This window comes from Trachypithecus francoisi, unplaced genomic scaffold (genome assembly GCF_009764315.1).
Source record: "Trachypithecus francoisi isolate TF-2019V2 unplaced genomic scaffold, Tfra_2.0 Lachesis_group7, whole genome shotgun sequence".
NCBI classification, from domain to species: domain Eukaryota; kingdom Metazoa; phylum Chordata; class Mammalia; order Primates; family Cercopithecidae; genus Trachypithecus; species Trachypithecus francoisi.
In genome coordinates, this window is record NW_022681472.1 from 84,942,133 (window position 1) to 84,965,491 (window position 23,359).

The 23,359-nt window shown below is 36.7% G+C and overlaps 1 protein-coding gene and 1 non-coding gene across 35 annotated transcripts in view; both read right to left on the bottom strand.

Annotated features, from left to right (window-relative positions):
* The window catches only part of CYRIB (CYFIP related Rac1 interactor B), a 177,560-nt gene that overhangs the window by 17,991 nt on the left and 136,210 nt on the right, over positions 1-23,359 (bottom strand). For 15 of the 34 annotated variants that reach the window (XM_033202900.1, XM_033202885.1, XM_033202876.1 and 12 more), the window contains 3 exons: positions 21,176-21,258; positions 13,190-13,311; positions 4,188-4,293 (listed from right to left, as the gene is read on the bottom strand). In XM_033202900.1, coding sequence (XP_033058791.1) covers positions 4,188-4,293; positions 13,190-13,311; positions 21,176-21,248 — 301 coding nt within the window. In that variant the 5' untranslated portion in view covers positions 21,249-21,258. Of the gene's footprint in view, positions 1-4,187; positions 4,294-12,995; positions 13,020-13,189; positions 13,312-20,506; positions 20,515-21,175; positions 21,259-22,158; positions 22,242-23,359 lie in introns of those variants that run through there. The other 19 variants (XM_033202898.1, XM_033202895.1, XM_033202897.1 and 16 more) reach the window with 5 other exon arrangements.
* On the bottom strand, positions 10,501-10,627 carry LOC117079696. The gene has a single exon (XR_004435551.1). It is a non-coding gene; the product is annotated as a small nucleolar RNA SNORA25 (small nucleolar RNA).

A 23,359-nucleotide genomic window follows, 5' to 3' on the forward strand; every position in this document is an offset into this window, starting at 1 on the left:
TAAAATGCTACTTCATGTGCAGTGTGGAGCATGGACTGTAGGGGTATGGATGGTGTATCGAGGTGTAACAGTGGATGTGAAGAAGATCAATTAAAAGTCAAACATTTTGGGTTATACTTTAAAAATGGCTTACTTCTCCAAAGATTCAGTCTATCTGTTGGTGTTAAGTGGAAAACTAAGAGAGACACAGAACAGAAAAAAAAATTTTTTACAAAATATTATTATAGTCTGTTAAAGAAAAAAAGAAAAATGCATTTGCCTAGACTTTACCAAGTCTCAGGGTTAATTTCAGCATTCCAAGTTCTCTACCACTTTTGGGATTGGAGTCAGGTTGCTTGGCTAAGTTGGGATGGTCAGTGACCATTAGTTGCAGAACTTTTGTCTATGAATGGCTGAGGCCCTCAATGGCAGATCTACGATGAAAGGGAAACTCAAGATGATAATCTGCTAATCTGCTTTGAAGCCACTAGATCAGCCTCACCCTGCAGGCCTGTGCCAGCACAAGTCAGTCCTACTAGCCTACAATGCTCTGTCTCAAGCGAAACTGGAGACAAAGAACCCCACAGAAAATGTCCCAGAGGTCTCTGGATGAGTTGGAGAGAAAGAGAGGACAAAGAAAAGATGACTGGGATTGGACTCAGATGAAGCTCCTAAAACAAAACCGTAAGATTATTATTTTTTAAAAAGCAGATGACCAGGAGAAAATTAATAGGCTATTAAGCCCTAAATTCTGGAAGAACTAAAGGAAGCTGGCAGATAAGTGCAGGAGCCAAAACCAAAGAAGGCGCTTGCAAGGAAAAGACAACCAGAAGGAATGATACAGACGACAAATCAGTCCACAAGCTAGGACAGGGAAGAATAACTAGCTGACTAGAAAGAAGAGGCCCCTAGGGAGAGTTTCCCTATAGAGATAACAGTCATTTATTCTCACCAACTGCCATCTATCTATTCTCAAATCCTCAGAAGAGAACCCAAGGACATGGATTGTAAAGGATTTAAGACAACCAAGAGTCATGACCACAATTACAGTGGGCATTTGGGGCCTTTAAAATACATTTTGATAAATTCTGCCCAGTGAAAAGAAGCTAACATGTTGGAGGGACTTACTCATTATGACCCTTGGAGGCAGTCCCTAATGTAAGCCCCTAAAGCATGAGGAAGACTGAGGAGGGGAGACAAAGCAGTTTGTCCTACTGCCTGACCATACAACCTTCCCTTAGGTATCTGCCTCAACAGGAGGGGCTCCAAGGCCTCAGAACTAAACAACCAAGTACAGAACAAGCAAGTATGGCAAGTTTACCAGGGCGGTGTGGTTAAACCCTGTCAGCAAAACTGAGTATCTTCAAATTAAGCAGGTAATCCTTGCCCTGTTCCACTGTAAGTATGCAAACTGGCAAGGGATCAGGGTCCTTCTTCTGAAGTATAACCCCTGGTGTATCTGTAGTGCTCAGACCAAGAAACCTTCTCCTTAGAACTGAAAGATTCTGAAGGATCATGTGCGTCTTCACAGTTGCATGCTGCTCCACGGTGCTGTCTGTGCTGGAATAGCACCCATGATGGGACATACACCACGAGACCGATCAATTCCCATGGTAAAAATATAGCACTTATGTTCAACTAGTTTGGCCTATTTTACAAGTATTCTTTGTTTATTGGGATATGCTAAAAGACCAAGATGAGCTTGAATAGCACCTGAGCACCATCAAAAGCAATTTAACTATAAATGCAGCCTGAAACCAGCATAAGAAAAGCTGTATATAGTAGACAAGACAACCAAGACAGAAAACCTAGGCTGAGGTTATAAAGTACAAAGCTACAGACTATGGAGACACTTGATTAAAAGACAAATAATGTAAAATAACTAATTCTAAAATTGGGAAAATAAACTACAATTCTTATTTCCAGTAAGAAAAAGATAATTTACACAATATTTCTATCCAAACTATTGTCTGTCTTAACATTACATTTAACAGGCCATACTGCATCTAAAGGAAAAACAGCAATTGTCTCACTTTTTTTCAGAACATAGACATTTTTTAAAAATGGAACTTAGGCCGGGCGCGGTGGCTCAAGCCTGTAATCCCAGCACTTTGGGAGGCCGAGACGGGCGGATCACGAGGTCAGGAGATCGATACCATCCTGGCTAACATGGTGAAACCCCGTCTCTACTAAAAAATACAAAAAAAAAACTAGCCGGGCGACATGGCGGGCGCCTGTAGTCCCAGCTGCTTGGGAGGCTGAGGCAGGAGAATGGCGTAAACCCAGGAGGCGGAGCTTGCAGTGAGCTGAGACCCGGCCACTGCACTCCAGCCTGGGCGGCAGAGCGAGACTCCGTCTCAAAAAAAAAAAAAAAATGGAACTTAAACTTCAGAAGTTACAAATACAAATGGCCAAGCAGCAAATATAAATAGAGTAAGATATTAAAAAACATGAAACAATAAAAACTTACTACAAACTAGAAAGCACAAGTCCTAACTAATGGAGACAGAGATGGTTTGCCATGTGGTTCTGGCTCACTAACATGCAGATTAATTATTGCTAGTCGGAGGCTTTAAAAAAAAAAACCAAAAACAAAACCATACAGTGACCAAGTGTTAAACCTGGCAACTAATTAGAAAATTTTAAAATTATGTGGGCCAGACAAATCAAATCTCAAGTTTAAATTTAGCTTTTGAGTCCCCAGTTTACTTTAGTCTTCCAGTATATACCCCCTGGTTTCTGACTTATAGATTTAAAAAACAAACAATCACAGTATGATTTTCTTATGATTAGTAACATTTATGCATTTCAAAAATTCAAACTTTATGAAAGTATGTGTTTTAACTACATTCAAATCATTCTAATTTCTGACATACATCTATACTATTCCTCTCCTGTGCCTATAACTGTACAAAATAAAGTGCTTCAAATTTACAACTTTAAAATCACACAAAGAGCTAACTGGCTAAATCTTACCTGCTCTGCCTCTTCCTCCTCCAACAAAGGGAGTTCCAATTTTGCTTGCTCATATTGAAGACACAATTCTGAACTTTGAATAATTTTTCCCAAACTCTGGGTATATCACTAGCCCTCTTGCTCTCTCTCACTCGCTCGCTCTCGCTCTCTCAAGACAGGGTCTCACTGTGTCGCCCAGGCTGGAGTGCAGTGGTGTCATCACAGCTACTGCAGCCTTGACCTCCTGGGCTCAGGTGATCCTCCCACCTTAGCCTCCAGAGTAGATGGGACCACAAGCAAGTGCCATCACACTCAGCTTATTTTTGTTTGTTTGTTTTTAAAGACAGGATTTTGCCATGTTGCCCAGGCTGGTCTCGAACTGCTGAGCTCAAGCAATCTCTCAACCTCAGCCTCCAAGCGATGGGATTACAGACAGGAGCAAGCACGCCCAGCCTATTTCTCATCTTCTACAGTTTTATATACATGAATTGAGCGTAACCAGTGAAAATTTCAAGAAAACCTCTTTGATTTCTTTGGATGCTAAAGGGTCCTATTATGAGAAATCACTTGGTAGAATTTCTCTCCATCTCTACAGTAAGTCCTTTTCCCATATATGGGAAAGTAATCCTCAGGCCCTTGGTTAGTTAAACTTTTGTGTTCTTAAAATCATTTAAAATCGGCCGGGCGCGGTGGCTCAAGCCTGTAATCCCAGCACTTTGGGAGGCCGAGACGGGCGGATCACGAGGTCAGGAGATCGAGACCCTCCTGGCTAATACAGTGAAACCCCGTCTCTACTAAAAATACAAAAACTAGCCGGGCGAGGTGGCGGGCGCCTGTAGTCCCAGCTACTCGGGAGGCTGAGGCAGGAGAATGGCGTAAACCCGGGAGGCGGAGCTTGCAGTGAGCTGAGATCCGGCCACTGCACTCCAGCCTGGGCGACAGAGCGAGACTCCGCCTCAAAAAAAAAAAAAAAAAAAAAAAAAAAATCATTTAAAATCAATGCTCGGATTCGTGTATGTAAAATCACAGATGATGAGGAAAATAGCTTGTGGACAAAAATGGTCTAAATGAATTAAAAGGCCAGGGTTGAAAGAAGATTACACTATAATTTTATGGTCTAACAAACTTGATTTACTTATAAAACAGATACTAAACCAAATTCAGCATTATGAATATAAAATACTCTAAATTTCTGGAATGAATAAACATCTTTTTCACTAGGCAAGTCACAATTAACAAAACGTTCAACTTACCTAATCTCTGAGAAAATTCATAAAATTTCTTTAATTTGCCTACTAGTGGAACAACTGCACCCCATGCCTTCTCTTGCAACTTCTCATCTGCTGGATGCTGGATTGCCTTCAAAACCCAAAGAATAAAAATAGTTAGATTTAAAAAAAAAATAAAACAGTTCATTTTTACATTAAAATGCAAGCTTTAGCAAACATAGGAAACCCTGGTATAATCTATAAAATACAGAATATTGAACCTAGGAGTGTTGATTATTATTATTATTATTATTTTTGAGACAGCGTCTCACTCTGTCACCTCAGGCTGGAGTGCAGTGGCGTGATCTTGGCTCGCTACAACCTCTGCCTCCCAGGTTCAAGTGATTCTCCTGCCTTAGCCTCCCAAGTAGCTGGGACTACAGGCATGTGCCACCACGCCCAGCTAATTTTTTTTATTTTTAGTAGAGACGGGGTTTCACCATGTTGGCCAGGCTGGTCTCGAACTCCTGACCTCAGGTGATCCACCCACCTTGGCCTCCGAAAGTGCTGGGATTATAGGCGTGAGCTACCACGCACAGCTCAGTACTGAATATTCTATTGAGTGCTAAAGGTGAGTCTTCTCAACTCCACAGAGGAGTGCTAAGAGTGGGTCTTCTCAACTCTATAGATACTTCAACCTATTATAATAAATTCTTAGTTATCCTTGCAATAGATACGAACATAATGAAAATTTTAAAATGGTCCAATGTGTTTGTGAAATATATTATGCCTTGGTGCCCAACAGATCCACAAAAAAAATTTGCACGTTTCCCATAGCACAGAGTCTCTTAGTATTTCTTTGTCAAAGTATTATTTTAGTAGAAGAAAATAAAACTCAAAAAGTAAGGCAATAATATGCCAACTCTGGGAACAGGCTAAGAAATTTCCAATAATTAAAATTTCAGGGTCCAAACTAGCATTAAGAAAACTACCTACGACTTAAGAACCTAAATCAAGCTGAAACTGTGATTTAAGAATTGTCGGCTGGGCGCCGTGGCTCACGCCTGTAATCCCAGCACTTTGGGAGGCCAAGGCAGGCAGATCACGAGGTCAGGAGTTTGAGACCAGCCTGACCAACACGGTGAAACCCCGTCTCCACTAAAAATAGAAAAATTAGCCAGACATGCTGGTGCGTGCCTGTAATCCCAGCTACTTAGGAGGCTGAGGCAGGAGAATCGCTTGAACCCAGGAGGTAGAGGTTGCAGCGAGCCAAGAGCATGCCATTGCCCTCCAGCCTAGGTGACAGAGTAAGACTGTCTCAAAAAAAACAAAAAAAAAGAATTGTCACAGACACCTATTCTCTATAACTAAAATCCTATTCTAGATACCAATTTTTCTCAGGCTTTCCTGAATAAGATGAAAAAACCAGTTTCAAATCTGAAAGGGAAGAAAATATAATCTAGAGATCCTTAATATAAATGACTTCTTCTATACCCAGTCCTTCAAATCATCAAGCAATCTTTTCTGAATACAGAGGGTTATTTCCAAAAATACATATTTTCTTGTCTCTATCTTTCATTTGCCTATAGATGTTTTTTGTACTGCTTTACAGAAGTTAACACATTTTTTAACAACCTGATTTACTTTCTCTAACATCTTGAAACAAACTAAACATACCATCTGAAATTCAGAACTAAAGCAGGGACCTGCTTATCAACACTATCAAGATGTTACATGACATGTCTCAATACTCCCAAGGCACTAGTACTCTGACTCCATCCACACAAAAAACAAAAACACAGGAAAGCAAAATAAAATTGAACCCAGACAGATCTAAAGCATGCTCTGAACAAATTAGCTGCAAACTGAATTAATGGGCTATATACTGGGTAAGCAATTCACTTTATAAGCTTGGGCACCATTTTCAAATTGATGTTTTATTCAATATTTTAAAATGATGCTTAAACCCAATAGAAACCTGAAGTCAATCCTACTTATGTCATTAATCCAGAAATACTGTAATACTGAAGAAAATCTGACATTACAACATGTAACAATCCTTTGTTCACCTTCTACTGTAATAAGGACATTTCAAAGAGACCCTGATATGCTGATATATATGAAAAAAAATCCTTTGGCCTCAGGCCCAGACTTGGTAATGATTTCTATCAGGTAGTAAAAATTTGTTTCTTGTATTTGTTATTCAGCAAACAAGTAAATAAGCCTTTCTGCCTACTGGCAACCATCAAATAAGCCAAGATGGGTACATACAATTCCATCCAGGAGGCATGGAGGCAGTAGTTTGATGTAATGTGCTTTCACTGATGGTCCACTGTTGGCAGTACCATCAGTTCTCTTCTCTCCACAGAGATCCTGGCCCCACCCAGCCCAATAAAGTGTGCAGACTAAGCCACACAAGGCTATGTCATATATAAGATTCATGTGTACTGTGGCGGCTGAAAATGCCCAGTTCCTAAGGGTGCAACGTACAGGTAGCCTGTCCTTTATGGTGTTAATCTGCTGAAGTTTGCTCGAAGCCTTCGGTACACTGCAAAGGAGTGAGCTGGATGCCACTGTGGGGCCGTGTCCTGAATTCTTACTGGGTTGGTGAAGATTCCACGTACACATTTTTGAGGTTTTCCTCATTGATCAATTCCATAAAGCTATAGAAGAAGTCCTGACACCCAGCAGATCACCAAACCAGTCTACAAGCACAGGGTGATGCGTGGGCTGACATCTGCAGGCTGAAAAAGCAATGGGTTGGATGGTCCCTAAATTCCACAAAACTGTGTCTGGTTCTTGCCATGCAGCTTAGAGAAGGTATAATGCTCTCCAGCTCCACCTTCACCACTAATATATGTAATGTTTGTATAATTAATATCTAATTAACAACTTAGGACAGTTACATCTGTTTACAGGTGTTACTTGTCTGTTAAAAACAGTCTGCAGATTATTTCACGAATGCTTTGTCAAATCATAAAACTTAAAGTGATAGTATGTCTTCTTTCTAGTAATATAAACTTTGGAGTTACATGTCAAGTGTTTAAAACACGCTGTGTGATACAGGAGGTTTAAAATAAATTCTTTAACTAGCTCTGCAGATTTGTCTGGTGCACGTGATTAATCCTACAGTTTTATTGGGGTGATGGCAACGCTGTGCTGGTTTACTTTCAAGTGGCTGGCTTCGGCAAGTACAGATTTTAAGTTTAGTTTCACTTTAGACATTTGTAGAGTGGGAGGATGATACCTTAACCCTATGTCGTGACCATATGTAGAAAAATATGGGCTCAAATAGAATCTACATTTTTGAATTTTATTTATTGTTCCATTTGTATGACTGCTGTTTCTGAGAGAAAAGTTTCCAAAAATGCCACCATTTCTCAGAATAATAAATGTGTTACAAGAGGATTGCATTCTTAGGAATGAAACAAATCTGGGTTAACCTAAACAAAACTGCCTCAGTCTCCACAGTAGCATTTTAAGTTCACATAAAAGTTCACAGCTCTATACAAATTAATGGATAGTAGTCAGTAGGGCTATTGACACTGGTGTATTGTGAAAATGAATGTTATATAAGTATGAATTATTAACCTTAACTTTTGCAAACCACTAATCAATGCTAGGATGGGAAGCCAGTAAGCTTTAGATAAATACCTTTGAAGTGTGAGGGTAGAAAAAGTCAACTTTAATCAAGTTTTAAAAATACTTATCAGTAACACTAACTTGTGACCATTATGAATCCTTTCCTTCAGCCACATCAGGGGAAAATAGTTGGCTATTTAGAAGTATGTACATCATTCTTAGACCAGTCAGCCTTACAAATAAAAACATCTTGAGCCAACCCACTCTGTCCACACTCACAGGCTACAGAGAAAAGTCATAATTGAGCCAACAGAAGTTTCCGGTTTCCAATCTAACCGTATGTGTTGTCTGCAGTTACTTCTCTTGTCCCTGCTCAAACTACCCTAAAATTACCTTATCATTCCACAAAGCTGGAACATCAGATATGTGCCAACATTTACATACCAACACAGTGCATTGCATTTGTCTTTATCACGTTTTTCCATAGACTAGGCTACTGTCTCCCAGGGTAAATTTGAGTGTGAAGGAAATGCAGAAAAGGAATTGCACAATTCTACATTCTGGATTTGCTGGCTTTAATTTAAATACTGGTTTCTCTGGACCAATTTTTCTCCTATCTTCTCTATGGGATTCAAAAGGCTTGGTTAACTGATTTTCAGGAAATATTCATAAAGTTCACAGAAGCTGTTGAGATCTAAATTTCTTTCTACTAAAAAATAATAATAATAGTAACTTAAATCATACATTTTGACTGTATAGAGATTATTCAACTAAAGGAATAAATGTCTATTAAACTAAAAAACAGTAACAACAAAAAAGCAAATAAAGTTAAAATTTTATTTTCTTCTCTTAAAGAAGTCGATCCTATTTTTCTCGCAAGGATCTAAAAATGCTTTTCTAAATATCAATTCATTCTCACAATATAAAAATGCTCCAGCAAATGTCACCCATTTTCATAACTGGGCACAGATAACTATTTCCCTGGCCCTGCCTTGCCTGGATTTAGAACTGAAGACACTGGCTGCTCCCTTACAATAAATATTTTATGGTTCTTCCTTATACTTCTAATTCCTTGTCCTCTCACAATAATTTCACTCTGTTAGGTAAGGTTTTGGGTCAACGTCCATTATAGCCAACATGTAAAAGGGAAAGGGGCACTTAGTAAATGTCAGTGGTGAGGTTATTACGGAGCAGGTATAACCTATTTTCAAAAATGTTAAAACTGGCTGGGCACACTGGCTCACGCCTGTAATCTCAGCACTTTGGGAGGCTGAGACACAAGGATCGCTTGAGGCCAGGAGTTCAAGACCAGTGTTGGCAACATAGCAAGTCTCTATTTATTTATTTTGACGGAGTTTCACTCTTGTTGCCCAGGCTGGAGTGCAATGGTGCAATCTCGGCTCACTGCAACCTCCGCCACCCAGGTATAAGTGATTCTCCTGTCTCAGCCTCCCAAGTAGCTCGAATTACAGACATGTGCCACCACATCTGGCTTTTTTTTTTTTTTTAGTAGAGATGGGGTTTCACCCTGTTAATCAGGCTGGTCTTGAACCCCTGATCTCAGGTGATCCACCCATCTCAGCCTCCCAGTGCTGGGATTACAGGTGTGTGCCACCAAACCCGGCTATTTATTTTTTTTTAATTTACAAAAAAAATGTTAAGGCGGTTATGGACATATTACATTAATGGAAAGTATTTATTTCCCTCTAGGTGGTTAATCCTAGACAATAAGCATTGTTTATTTAATAGATTCTATCTTAAATCAAATTTTATTCTATTTTGCAATGCTTAAAAAATTATTTAAACTAAAATATATTAATATATAATGCAACATCATTAGTATAGTAGTAATAAGACAATTCTCGGTTTATGTTAGCTTTGTATCAGACACGGTGCTATGCTGTTTACATGGGTTGTCTAATTTTATCTTCACCATAACTCTGTGAATTGCTTCCCCATTTTGCTACTATGAATAAGGCGGCCATACTAGTTTTTACATTGACATTTCCTCTTAAATTACAGTTGTTTGGAATGTTTTATAAAATATAAGTACCTGGTGCAAGAGCACAAACAATTTTATATTTTTAACATACTGCCAAACCGACCTCCAAAAAGACTACCCATTTTACAATACTTCTTGAAGTGACTGAGACTACCATTTCTTCACAAACCAACTAAAACTTCTTCACAGTGATGTGCACTTACTAGCAAAGCTGACCATTTTTTCTGTTGTCTGTGCTTTTTCATAGATAGAAGAGTTGGCTGCTCTAAGTCTTATTAATTAACACCATCAGCAATTTAGTTATTGACCTATGACTGTTAAAACACATCAGTTACTTGTATATTTGGTATATATTCATCTTTCATTTGTACCTTCCTTTGTTTCTCTACTCTTCAGAAATCTTTTCTCTTTGTATCATTAAACCCGCATCAACTTCTCAACAAAAATTTCAACTGCCTGAATAGTTACACATTTGTCCCCCATCTACAGTAGATTTAAATACAGCTTTTCAGTTTTCTAGCTTACATATTTTATATTTCAATGCTTATTTATCTTTTATTACTTCATTTATCAACGTTCAACAATGGTACCTTTGTAAGTTGTTTCAAGCCTGGTAAGATGAATCACTTACCATTGCTTATTACTTTTACCTTATATTTTTGTGTTCTCCAGTGTTATTTTTCTATGTAAACCTTCTTTTTTCTTTTAAACTTGGAGACACTTTCTCACATCACCAATCATGGACTATTTTTGAGTGAACTATGTGTCGCTATGTCTTGTAGTTCCTTAGGAAAACAGCACTACTTAGTGACTATGGGATCCTATGCAAAACTTCAATCTTTGGTCATAGCATTAGGAGATCCTAGCTTCACAGCCCTAGAAGGTCCCTTTGATATATCCTATATATAAACTTTTCTACCACTATACTCTATTCCAGAAGATTACAAATGAATCTTAATATGCATTCAATCAAATCTATAAACAGACTTTAGAGAAAACACTATTATTAACATTATTATTATTATATTGTAGAAAGCCTTCCCCCACACAGAAGCAGAATAATTCTCCCAAACGGGAAGTACTGCAATTAAAAAAAAACAAAAAACAAAAACCCGGGCTGGACACAGTGGCTCGTATCTGTAACCCTAGCACTATGGGAGGCTGAGGCAGGAGGATTGCTTGAGGCCAAGAGTCCAAGACCAACTTGGCCAACAGAGTGAAACCCCATAGTTCTATATTTTTTTAAAAAAGAAAGAAAGAAAGAAAGGCTGGGAGTGGTGGTTCGCATCTGTAATCCCAGCACTTTGGGAGGCGGAGGTGGGTGGATCACCTGAGATCAGGAGTTCGAGACCAGCCTGGCCAACATGGTGAAGTCCTGTGTCCACTAAAAATACAAAAATTAGCTGGGCATGGTGGTGGGTGCCTATAATCCCAGCTACTCGGGAGGCTGAGGCAGAACTGCTTGAACTTGGGAGGGGGAGGTTGCAGTGAGCTGAGATCACTCCAGCCTGGGCGACAAGAGTAAAACTCTGCCTCAAAAAAAAGAAACAAAACAATCAAACAGGAAATGAATATTGTTTGTCTCTACAGCAAGATTTTTCTCTTCATAACAACAAGCTTTAAAGAAGTTTAATGACCTAACACTTACAATTTAAACGAATTTGTAGCACTAACTACCATCATAAAAAACTTACCAATTAGTTAATTAAGATCCTACTAAATCATTTAAATCGTTCATTTCCACAAATGTTTGATTTCTCAAAATACGTTTAAATGTTTAGAGAACTTGAATTTCACAGAAATGGTTATATGCCTTAGTTTACCGAAATCTTAGGGTTTTACTTAAGCCAATAACATTGCCAAGACTAAAGCCCTTGTATTTATTTGTTCAACAACTAACTGCTTACTAAGTGCTGTAAGTTTACAATGTATTAGGTGCTGATAATAACAAAATATGTAAGAAACCAGGTTTACCCTCCTCAAGCTGGAAGTACAGTGGTAGAGAGATAAACACTCAATGGTAATGGTTTACCCCCCCAAAAAAAGAATGGTTCCCACAAAAGATATGTGTGTAAAGTGAGCAAAACAGTAAGAGGAAGTAGGAGATTATTGGGGGGTTTGAAGAAAAAAAGAAAGGGCATTCCAGACAAAAACAAAGGAAGGATGCATATCAAGAAACAGAATTCACACCAAAATTTCCCTCAGTTAATGACACTACAATCTGCTAATGTAAAATAAAAACAAAGGCCAGGCAGGGTAGCTCATGACTGTAATTCCAACACTTTAAGAGGCCAACGTGGGGGATCACTTGAGGCCAAGAGTTCAAGACCAGCCTGGGCAACATGGCAAAACTCTGCCTCTATTTGGCGGGGGATTAGCCAGGCATGGTGGTGAGTGCCAGCTACTGGGGAGACTGAGGCAAGAGGATCACTTGAGCCCAGCAGGTTGAGGCTGCAGTGAGCTGTGGTTGCACCACTGCACTCCAGGCAGGGTGACAGAGCTAAACCCTGTCTCAAAATAAAATAAAAACCAGGGAATCATTTAACTCTCTCTCTTCCCTTACCCTAAACATTTGGTCAATCACTAACACATGTTTTGAATCACCACCTTCTGGTGTCTGCACTTGATTCTGCCTTCACTTAGTACTCCAAATGTCAGAAGAGAAATCAAGGTGGATATGGAATGTATGTCCCAAAGAGTGACCTTGATGACCTCTGCACTCTTTGTTATAGAGAATAATAAACAAACCAGAGGATGGGAAGAAACAAGAAACACAGCACGGGCAATGGCTTCAAGAAATGCAGTAATGAGAAGGGGAGAGATGAAGGCCCAGGGGACACAGATTTCCTCTGTATAGTTCTGGACACCTAAACATGGATATGCTACAGGGAAGAATTCAGTAAAAGAAAAAAGACAGAAGATTTAACTAAGAGAAAAGATACTTCAAAGAGTAAAGTTTCAAAACAGGATGAAGAACAAAGGTAAAGAAGTTAGTCTTGGAAAGAAGCAAGGACACAGTTTCTTCTGAAAAACAAAAGGAACAGAAAATACGATGAATGGAAATCTGAAAAAGTTCAGAAGTTTGGGAGAGGAAAGTTGAGAGAGACCACACTACATATTTTCTTTGTGGTGTAAAGTCATGGGGAAGGTGCACTGACTGTAAGGAGGATTTCAACTTTCTCCTAGGAAGCACCATATAAATACTGCAAATTTCAGGTACAAGAGCAACCCAAAAAGTAAATAACATTTTCTTAATGTACAGAAACTACCTGTTTATGGAACGCAGTTTTTCCTTTCATGCTCACTTCACTGCTATCACTTCTGAAACAATGCCAAGTGAGCATCCTTCAAATATAATACTTAGTATGAAATACAGAATTCTGAAGTCTAGAAAACAATAGAGATTACAAAGAGGTGGGACAGTAAGTTTTAGTTAACTAGAAAATACATAAATGTGCTTTACCTCTCGTATTTCGTGGCCAGCTCCTCTGTATGACTGCAAGTCCTCCAAGATGCCTTCTGCATCTTTTAATACTACATTCACCTGATTATAAATTTCCTTCTCAGACTCTGTAGGCTGGGCATCTAAATAGCAGGAAAGCACAAGAAAATTTACAGTGACATGAATTTTTTTAAATACATGTGTAACTCTAAGCAATTAACAACCCAAATTTCCAAAGATGAGTTAATTCTAGTTAATGTTAACTTTGAACTTTTTAAGGAAAGACTAATACTTTTTCCATAGTTCTACATTTAAATGACCAGTTTCAAGTTTATAGATATTACAGAAAACAAGGGAACACCAAATATTATTAACTTAGTTTAAGTTCCAAATTAGGACTTGGTATATTAAACCAATCTGATAATTATAATTAAATTTTTTAATTGTGATAGTTTTAACAAACTACATCCATCACTATCACTGTAAATGCATCAGAAATGATAGATTTTAATGCAAAAGAAAGCCTACTAAAACATGTTGTTTATCTATAGTTTAAGACAAACTATATTCATTTTCCTATAAAGTTCATTTTACTTTTAATGACTGAGTTTTGATATAAAAAAGTAAAAAACTTTAAAAGAATAGTTTTTAGGTGCTCACCCCCTTTGCCAGGAATCACTCGAAAGTGTTTCAACATAAATACTATAGGTTAAAAAAGGGAGGATATATATATTTAACAACAAACCCAAGAGAGTATCACTGAACTATTCTGTTGATGAATACAAGGTCAAGAATCCTACGCAGAGGAGTTCAAGTTATAAAACTGCTCCACAATTACTCAGTTGCTGAAAACTAGACACTTTAAGCTACACTACAATACTATTACTGAAATTTTGAAATACTAAAGAAAATCTGAGTTCCTACACACTTGGGAGTAAGAGAAAAATGAAGGAAGAATTACAGTTATAAAAAAGCAGAATCAAGGACACAAAATATGGGCATTTTCACCACCTGTGGTGTTAGCTGCAAAACATGTGTTAATGAATGACTAAATCTGGATTTCTCTCTGCTTGACTCAAGCTAACAGAAATCTTGCTTTTAGTAACACTGGTCATTTGTTTCTCTAAGGACAAATCTTTTATATTTTAAGAAAAAAGGTGGACTCTAACAGGAAATGAAGGTTTCCTCACAAATCTTTCCAACTAAGCCACATTCAGCACCACAGGTAAGGCATAAAGCACATAAAATCATAAACATTTGATTATCATGTTTTAGAGAAAAATCGCAGAATTCCTCCATGCTAAAATTTTCTCTTATGAGGGAAAAGGAATCAGTATGAATTGAAGATGAAGTAAGAACACTTTTAATACTACCACACTGGTCTTTAAGTTTAAAAATATTTTAACAAACAAAAAAGAAGGTTTTTGGTAAATATTTGTCTACCAATCATATAAAATTAGTTAACTAGACTTTTCTGCTCCTTTTCACCTCACCACAAATACACAATGGCTTCTTTATTCCTTTACTCAGAACATTGTAAAGAAACTTTGTTTACACATGAAACTGGGAGTAAAGATCCCTAAAAACTGTAACTTTATTTTGTGCTTGGAGCAAGTAATAATTCAATTCTACCTATTAAATCTACCAAATAGTCAAAAATATACAACATATTTTTTAAAAATCCAATAATTACATTACCGAATTTTAAACTCAACATATGTAAAACTACTACAGCAACAACAAAGTAACATTCATATGTAAAGTCAATTTAAGAATGTGTTTACATATCTGTTCCCTTATTTTTCAAATTTCTTTTCAGAAATCATTTTTTTAGGAAGAAAATACTGTGACAAAATAATTATACAAGAGGAGCCAATTGAAAAATTAAAAAAACTCTCTATCCAAGGCTACAAAGGTATTATTACTAGGAACAAATACTGATATTGCAATTAAATGGTTAGCTTTCTTATAGATCAAGCTTTGTTATTTAGCAGGAATAATTTACTGCTAAATATTTTACATTTAGCCAGACCATATTTTCCAATGTAATAGTCAGATATACACTCTTTTTAAAAAAACACACTTCATAACTTTTATACTTACATCAGATGCAGTAGAGAAAAATATGTTTTACATGCAAAAAATGACAGTCTTACACTTTTTCATATGGAATTGTGAAACTACAGACATAACATCAATAGTAGACACATATCTAGTTTGAATTCATGAAAGTGGGAATTCATGACAAAGGACAACAGTTTAGCTATTATATATCAAAGGTATCTGTGAAGTTTGAAAATGCTAGACTATGTATTTTAGGTGTGGTGACTAGCTGTTAACATAAAAATGTGACACTGAGACTTAACATACAAACGAAACATTATCAAGTACACTTAAGTAGACCTTGTAAGTGGTTAATAACTAGTAAAGGTTTAATAAGTACCAAGAAATTTAAAAATAGAGGAGAAGATTTAAGTTTCCCTTTAGGGTGAGAAAAACACCCAGTACCACAATGATTAAACATTTTTTAGACTGTCACAGAAAAGTCACATTTATAATTTTGAAAGCTGCTGAAGACTGCTGTAGAAATGAAGACAAACAGAAAATAGCAGACAAGTAAGCACTACTTTACTGAAAGCAAGTCATGCAAAAGGGTGAAATACTAGGAAGGGGGGAAAGCTGTATAAAATAAAGCTTTTTATTTACTTTTTTTTTTTCTTCAAAAAACGGTACTATATAATGCAACCAAGACTTGTCACTTTGATTTTCCATAGAAAAAAATGGCTTTACTATTTAAAAAAAAAAGTACCATTTAGTCAGCTTACAAAAGGACATTCAAAATTGCAAAATAATGTATCTACTACTGAGAGTAGTAGACATATTACTCATCAAGCTTAGTTTTTAAAGCTGTTCAAGGGAAATTAAGGCATGTTTCAATTGTTCTTATTGAAGGTAAATTAAAAATTTTAGTAACTTCACACTAATTTCCTATAGGGTGGAGGGTAGAAAAAGAGTCACTAAATATAACTGCTAAAATTGAAGTCATTATAATATCAAAAGAAGGAAGGACTAACTATGAAATGAAAAAATAAGAAGTCAACATAAAAATTATAATTGTGATAAGGGGTCTTTCTGCTTTAATTTTACATTAATTCATTTAATAAACCTATGCAATCTATCCCTGTAAGTTACATCAAGACAGAGACTAGAATGTACAGAATGTAGAGAGACTAGAATGTACTGAGTACATATGTAAACTCAGTTCCTAGATTTTCTATAATACATTTTGAATGAATGAGAGGGTACAGAGACATAAGTCTCCAGCATGAATTAAAGGAGACTACTATGCTTTTTGATCTCTGAATAAATATCATCCTATATCATTTTAGAAAAATAAGAAAGATGATACCAGAATAAAGATATTTCAAAGTACAGGGCAAAACCAACTGAAACTATGCAAGAGATAAATGAAAAAGTAAGTCAGAGTAGGTCCCAATATTTCTAAATGGTAAGGGGGAAACAAGTAACACAAAGGACACAAGGAACAGAGGAAATGCATGACTCCATGGAAAGGCACTATAGCAGAATCAGAGAAAATATATTCTATTTCTCCCATAACAAATGACTACCTCTATTTACTCTCCTATTTTGATCTACCCGGAGGTAAGTAAATCAAGTTTAAAAAATACATACTGAACTTCTATCATTTAAAAAGCACTATGCTAAGATTGGGAAAGGACACAAAAATAAATAAAAGTCACTTTTCTCCCAAGAACTAGAATCTAGTGAGCTAGCAGATATAGAAGTTACTTAGGCTAGAGATTTGTCATTAGAATAAGCTATAAATTAACATTGTTGTTATAAAATAGGAAATTCCAACAACTAGAAGAGTATACAGGCCCCCATTCAGTGTTGTTTTTTTTTTTCCAAAGACAGTCTCACTCAGCTACTCAAGGTGGAGTGCAGTGGAGCCATCACAGCTCACTGCAGGGCCAGATGTCACTATTCCCAGCTAATTAAAAAAAATTTTTTTTTGTACAGATAGAGTCTTGCCATGTTGCCCAGTCTGGTCTCAAACTCCTTGACTCAAGTGATCCTTTTGCTGTGGCCTCCCAAAGTGCTGGAATTACAGCCATGAGCCACTGAACCTAGCTCGACTGAGTGCTTTTTATATGCTGTCAATAGCATAACTGCTGCCAAATTTTATGGAGCAATTTTGGGCTTATGTTTTAACTGAACTATTATTAAACAAAAACAAAATAAAATCTTATCATCCAGGTGTAATCTGTTCTAAGGAAAAAATCCTTCTATCAAGAGTAAACATTCGACTGAATACAGACTAACATTTTATGCCATAAGGTCTTCGTCCATGTTGTTCCTTCTTTCTACTGTCCTTCACTATATTAGTTCAAAACATTCTAATTCACTCTCCAAACACCAATTCAAACATCACCATCAGAAAGTCTTCCATGATGGGCCAGGTGCGGTGGCCCACACCTGTAATCCCAGCACTTTGGGAGGCCAAGGCGGGTGGATCACCTGAGGTCAGGAGTTTGAGATCAGCATGGCCAACATGGTGAAACCCCATCTCTACTAAAAATACAAAAAAATTAGCTGGGTGTGGTGCTGCATGCCTGTAATCCCAGCTACTCAGGAGGCTGAGGCAGGAGAATCGCTTGAACCCAGAAGGTGGAGGATGCAGTGAGCCAAGATCATGCCACTGCACTCCAGCCTGGGTGACAAGAGTGAGACTCTGTCTCAAAAAAAAAAAAAAAGGGTCTTCCATGATGATTCTCATTCTACTCACTGCCATTTAAAGTTAGTATCTTCATAAGCTACAGGTTGACAATAAATAAGTAAAACTATGAGTTTTCTGGCAGGTGGGCATCTGTAATTCCAGTTACTTTTGGGGACTGAGGTGAGAGGGTCACTTGAGCCTGGGAGGTCAAAGCTGCAGTGAGCCGCGATCATGCCACTGCACTCTAGCCTGGGCGACAGAGACTGACCCTGTCTTAAAAACAAAACAAAACAAAATTCTGAGCTTTCGTTTCTATCCTCTCCTACTAGATGGAGAGCTCCCAGCACGTATGGGTTGTATCTCAGTTCTGTTTTGCATCCCCAGCACCTACTGGCTGGTATACAGGAGGCAAGGCCTAAATGCATGTTGAACTGAAGTGAAAAACAGTTATGGGGGTCGTGAGAGGAGTAGTAAGTCAAGGGAATAATGATTTACTTTAAAGACAATCTTAATTTTGTAAACTACAAGATTCCATTAAATTACATTTCAAATGCACTAGAATATGTCATTTGTATATAATATGATACAAATAGCCAGGTAATCTGCATGAATTATTTCTATAGTTACCCAACTGCAGAGACATATTGGGACAGACTTAACCAATCAGACTAATAGGAAAACTAAATTACTCTGGTGACATGAATATTAAAGTGCACCTAGAAATAAACAATGTAGTACTAATTACTCTATCAAAAATAATGTGGCTTTATTTTAAGTTATTGAGAACTAGCAGATTAACTATGTTGGCAATTTTGAGTCTGGTATAAAGTAGCATACAACAGTTTAAAAGAGCACCCATCTGATGGGCCAAGGTCACTATAGTAGCTTAATGATATGGTAAGCTTTTACAAATGCGTATTTCCAAAAAGAAGAAAAATATAGAAATGGACTAGAGATTAAATTAAGATAATGCCAATGTTAGAATCAAAAGAAAATGTATCTAAAAATCTAAATAAGAAATAACAATGGGTAAACTCTACTTTGGTATACAGTATGTCGCCACTAAATTTCATTTATAGTATACCAGTAAGTATAAAACCAAAAGATCTACATTGGCTGATATAGGAGACAATATCTGCCTTTACAGTTAATATTTTTATGTACTTCTGCATTACTGGTTATTACTGTTGTTTGCAATTTTTACCTTTTCCTGTCACTATTATTAAATTATAATAATGTACCGGGTGCAGTAGCTCATATCTGTAATCCCAGCACTTTGGAAGGCCAAGGTGGGTGGATCACTTGAGCTCAGGAGTTTGAGACCAGCCTGGGCAACACGGTGAAACCCCATCTCTACCAAAAATATAAAAAATTAGCTGGGCTTGGTGGCATGTGCCTGTAGTCCCAGCTACTCTGGAGGCTGAGGTGGGAGGATCCCTTGAGCCAGGTAGGTAGAGGTTGCAGTAAGCCAAGATCGCGCCACTGCACTCCAGCCTGGGTGACAGGGTAAGACCTCGTATCAAAAAAAAAAAAAAAAAAAGTATGTGTGTGTATGTGTGTATAAAATGATCGAAACACTCCCACAGATTGGAAAGCCAAGACCAAGTAATCTTTTAAATACTACATTTAAATTCATGCTTCCCACTTGACCATAATAATATAAAGCTAGGTTTACAAAAAGATCAAGTGCCAAGTCTTGAACAAGATCTTGACTGTATCAAAGTCAAGATTCTGTAAATGTAAGGAATTTGAGACAAAGAGGAAAAGGGAGACAGAACGGCAGAAAAAGACACAAGACCAAGTTTGAAACAGATGCAAATAAACTAAAATACAGCTCTAATGTAAGTTGCCTCATCTGAAAGAGTATCTTCAAGTCAGCAGTCTGCTCAACATCCTCAAGCTGATTAAAAGTCATGCTAAACATGCACTTAACATAGCACTGGTAAATTGTTGAGAAGGGTCAAGAAAACTAATACTCATCTAATATTTAATAGTATTTCCCCTAAAAACCCGATTTCCCCTGAAACCCAATTTCATATGGACCTGATACTGATATTACTACTCTTTACTAGCCTGTACACAGTACCCAAACTGTAACAGATTCTTTATAGAAATGGAATAAAAGTAGAAAATAACCAGAGACCACAAATTATTCTACAAAATGAAGACAGCTATAAATTGATGTGTTCATATGAACTGCCATGGTTTAAAATGATTCATAAAATAGAATGAATTACTACATTAAATCATAAAAACTAAATTGAAGTTGGAGGAAAAGGCAGTGATTTTCTGGGGGTTTATTTTAAATGATTTATTTGTTTTGTTTTTAAAATCAGAAAATGTCTTAAATTTTAAGTATATAAAAATACGTTCTAACCTCAAATAAAAATATAAGGGATCGCATGATTTAAAACCTAAGGAATACCTCTTCACCCTTTCCTAACAATTTTCTATTGATCAGTTAAAATAGCATCATTCACACTAAAACACCAATTTAATAATTCTTCTCAATTTGACAACCAGACAAGCTAAAGCGGTATCAACAGCCAAAAAAAGCAAAAGCTTTGCAACATGCACCGAGGTCAATCAATGACACTTACCTGCCACTCTTAGACCATATTACAATAGGTCATGCAACATAAAACAAACAGAAGGCAAATTACTTAAAGGTCTGTGAACCCATTATTTTTCCTTTTATTTAGAGTCAGAAAAAATAAATTCCTGAAATAAATACATTCCATTTTTTTAACTTTTCAAATTATCTGCAAAGATTAAATAATTTAGGTTCACACTTACCTTTTAATATTATGCCCAAATTACTGAGCTCTGAATGGCCTTCATGAACAGATTGATATTTGAAATACTTAAATATGTACCCTAGAATAACTGAAACCTGGTCGATTTTTCTTGACTGCAATATAAGTTTTCCCCAAATATTGCTTCTATTAATAAATCTTGAGGCAGTACTTCTCCTTTCCAACATTTTTCATAAAAATGTTTTCATTAGAGAATAGATCTCAAATTACAAAATAATCTCCAACTAAGAGATATAAAATCTCTTATAAAAACTCAAAGATATTTTATCATCACAATTTAATCTATAAAACAGGACTTCCAGTTCTAGAAGGCACCAGAAATTTACTCAAACAATTCATAGCTCAGTCATGCAAAGCAGTTAAAAAGATGGCAAAGTGGAAACATTCATTTAGTGCAAGACAAACGCAGTCTACTGCAGGCAAAGAGAAATAGATATAAAATCATCTTCTCACTTTCAAAATCAAGGAAAAAATTTGGCCCCTGCTCAAGGTCTGTGCATGTCAAAACTTTAAGAAGATTCCCCATGTTAAGGTACCTGTCAAGACAAGAATGAGAAAAGAGAAAATATCCCTTTATAAAAAAGAACATCTGAAGTTTACTTAAAGAAAAATAGTAACAGGGAAAATGTTCATTAGGCCATGAATTCATTCTTCAGGTTACCCAGACTGTGCTCTGGCAGACAGCAAATCGGGTTCTCAAGGTGTTGATAGGTAGGACCTAGAGGTGAAATGTGGTTTTCCTGTACACAATGGCACAACTGAGGCTCTAATTCTTCTCAAAATTCTCCCAAGACAAGTTTCATTAATGGCCTTATAATGAAAAATTCTTTAAGTATTCCAATAGTGCTAATATTCTGAAAAAGAAATTTCTGATGAAGAATTATTTACATGTAGTATTGTTAGTATAGCACTGAAACAACAATTTATTTCAAAGCCAAATATTAATACATTTGGCCACGGCTCACCTTTGCATCTCATAACAGTATAAAACTTTCTTCCTGTATGCAATTAAATAAAGCATATATTTCTAACCAAATTTGGATTGTTAATAATCTGTGGAGGTTACGGAGAGTACTGATTCAAGATATGCAGCACAATTCTGATTTTTAAAATAAAATTATTATAGGATTATGAGCGAACATTGTTTGACATAGTCACTAAAGCATACTATTAGAATGTTCATCATAAGGCTACTTGCTTCATGGACTAATGAAAGGACAGCACTGGCTACAGACTCAACATGATTTTAGCAAATGAAAAACTAAATTATACATATGATGGTGATGTTTGCCTACGATTAAGAAAAAATCATGCAACCTTTGTTTGATTCCCATGTTTAATTAACAAATATTCTGGCTGGCCTTCACTGTGGTGAGTATAATTCATCTTTCACCTTTAGCATTATGCACCAGCTGTGAAGGGCTAAAGAGACTTACTTTCAAAGTCCAAGAAAAAATGTGCTGCATTGTGGTCTATGTCCCTGGTTAGCACCTTAATGAGATTACCCATGCCAGCAAACCTAAAAATAAAAATGGCAACATCATTTAGTTCCAGTAAAAAATTTTAAGCAGAGGCCTGGGATTTGGCAAAGGCTGGCTTGCTCATAATTATCAACAGGTGCAGGTTTATATGCTTTTGGCACTGAGAATTTGGAACAACAAAAGCACATTTGGCTCTGAGTTTATAGCTCCTGTCCCTCTTTTCCACATATCAAAAAAGTTACATAAAGCAAGATGGGAAAAAAGATTAGATTTTGACATATAACTTGCAATATTTACATTTCATTACTATCTATGTTAGTGTTACTCCTTTAAAATTTTTGAGGCATATATTTCTCAATTTAAATTAACAGCAAAACTAGATTTCTCAAATAAGTAAATATAGAAACCATTTTTTTAAACAATAGGGATATTTTCCTTCTTGCAGAGTCAAATCCTATTGGGAATACAAAGAAGAAAGTATTCAAACCACATTTAACCATTAAAGCCTAAAGAAAGTTATCAATTAATGACCCATCTAAAAAAACTTTACCACACATAAAATATTTTTGATATCTTCTATCTCCTAAGATTAATCAAACTTTTATTATTTAACTCTTCGACTGAATAATCAACTATATACAACTATACCATGTATGGAACTTAAAAGTTAACACAGCAAACAAGCACAACAGGGAGCCAGCAATTATCACAACTTAGTAGGTTTGCAGAGGAAAAAAAGTGAAAATACGGCATTGGCACAAATGTTGCCCAAGATCTCCATAATACAGTGAGGATGAAAGTGGGAAATGGGGTCAGAAACATCCAGGAAACCAGGGTCAAACCTGGAAGGTAGATTAACAAAAGGGGAGGCAAACTATGGTATCACAGCCACCCACATCCTCCTCCCTCCAACTGCTGTACTTTTCCTCCAATTGCTATGTGTTTTTCTCCAAAGATCCCGTTGCTGGCAAATGTAAATAAAGCAAAACATAAAACAATATTTTTATTAAGAAAAAAAGACAGCTTGCCACTCACTCTCATTATAAGAAGCTTGAAAAAAGTTACACTTCCTGTCACCTGTGGCATCCCCCTCTTCCACCTACTCTCCAACGTCAGCATATGTTTCTAACTGTAAGCTTCCCATGAGGAAATAAAT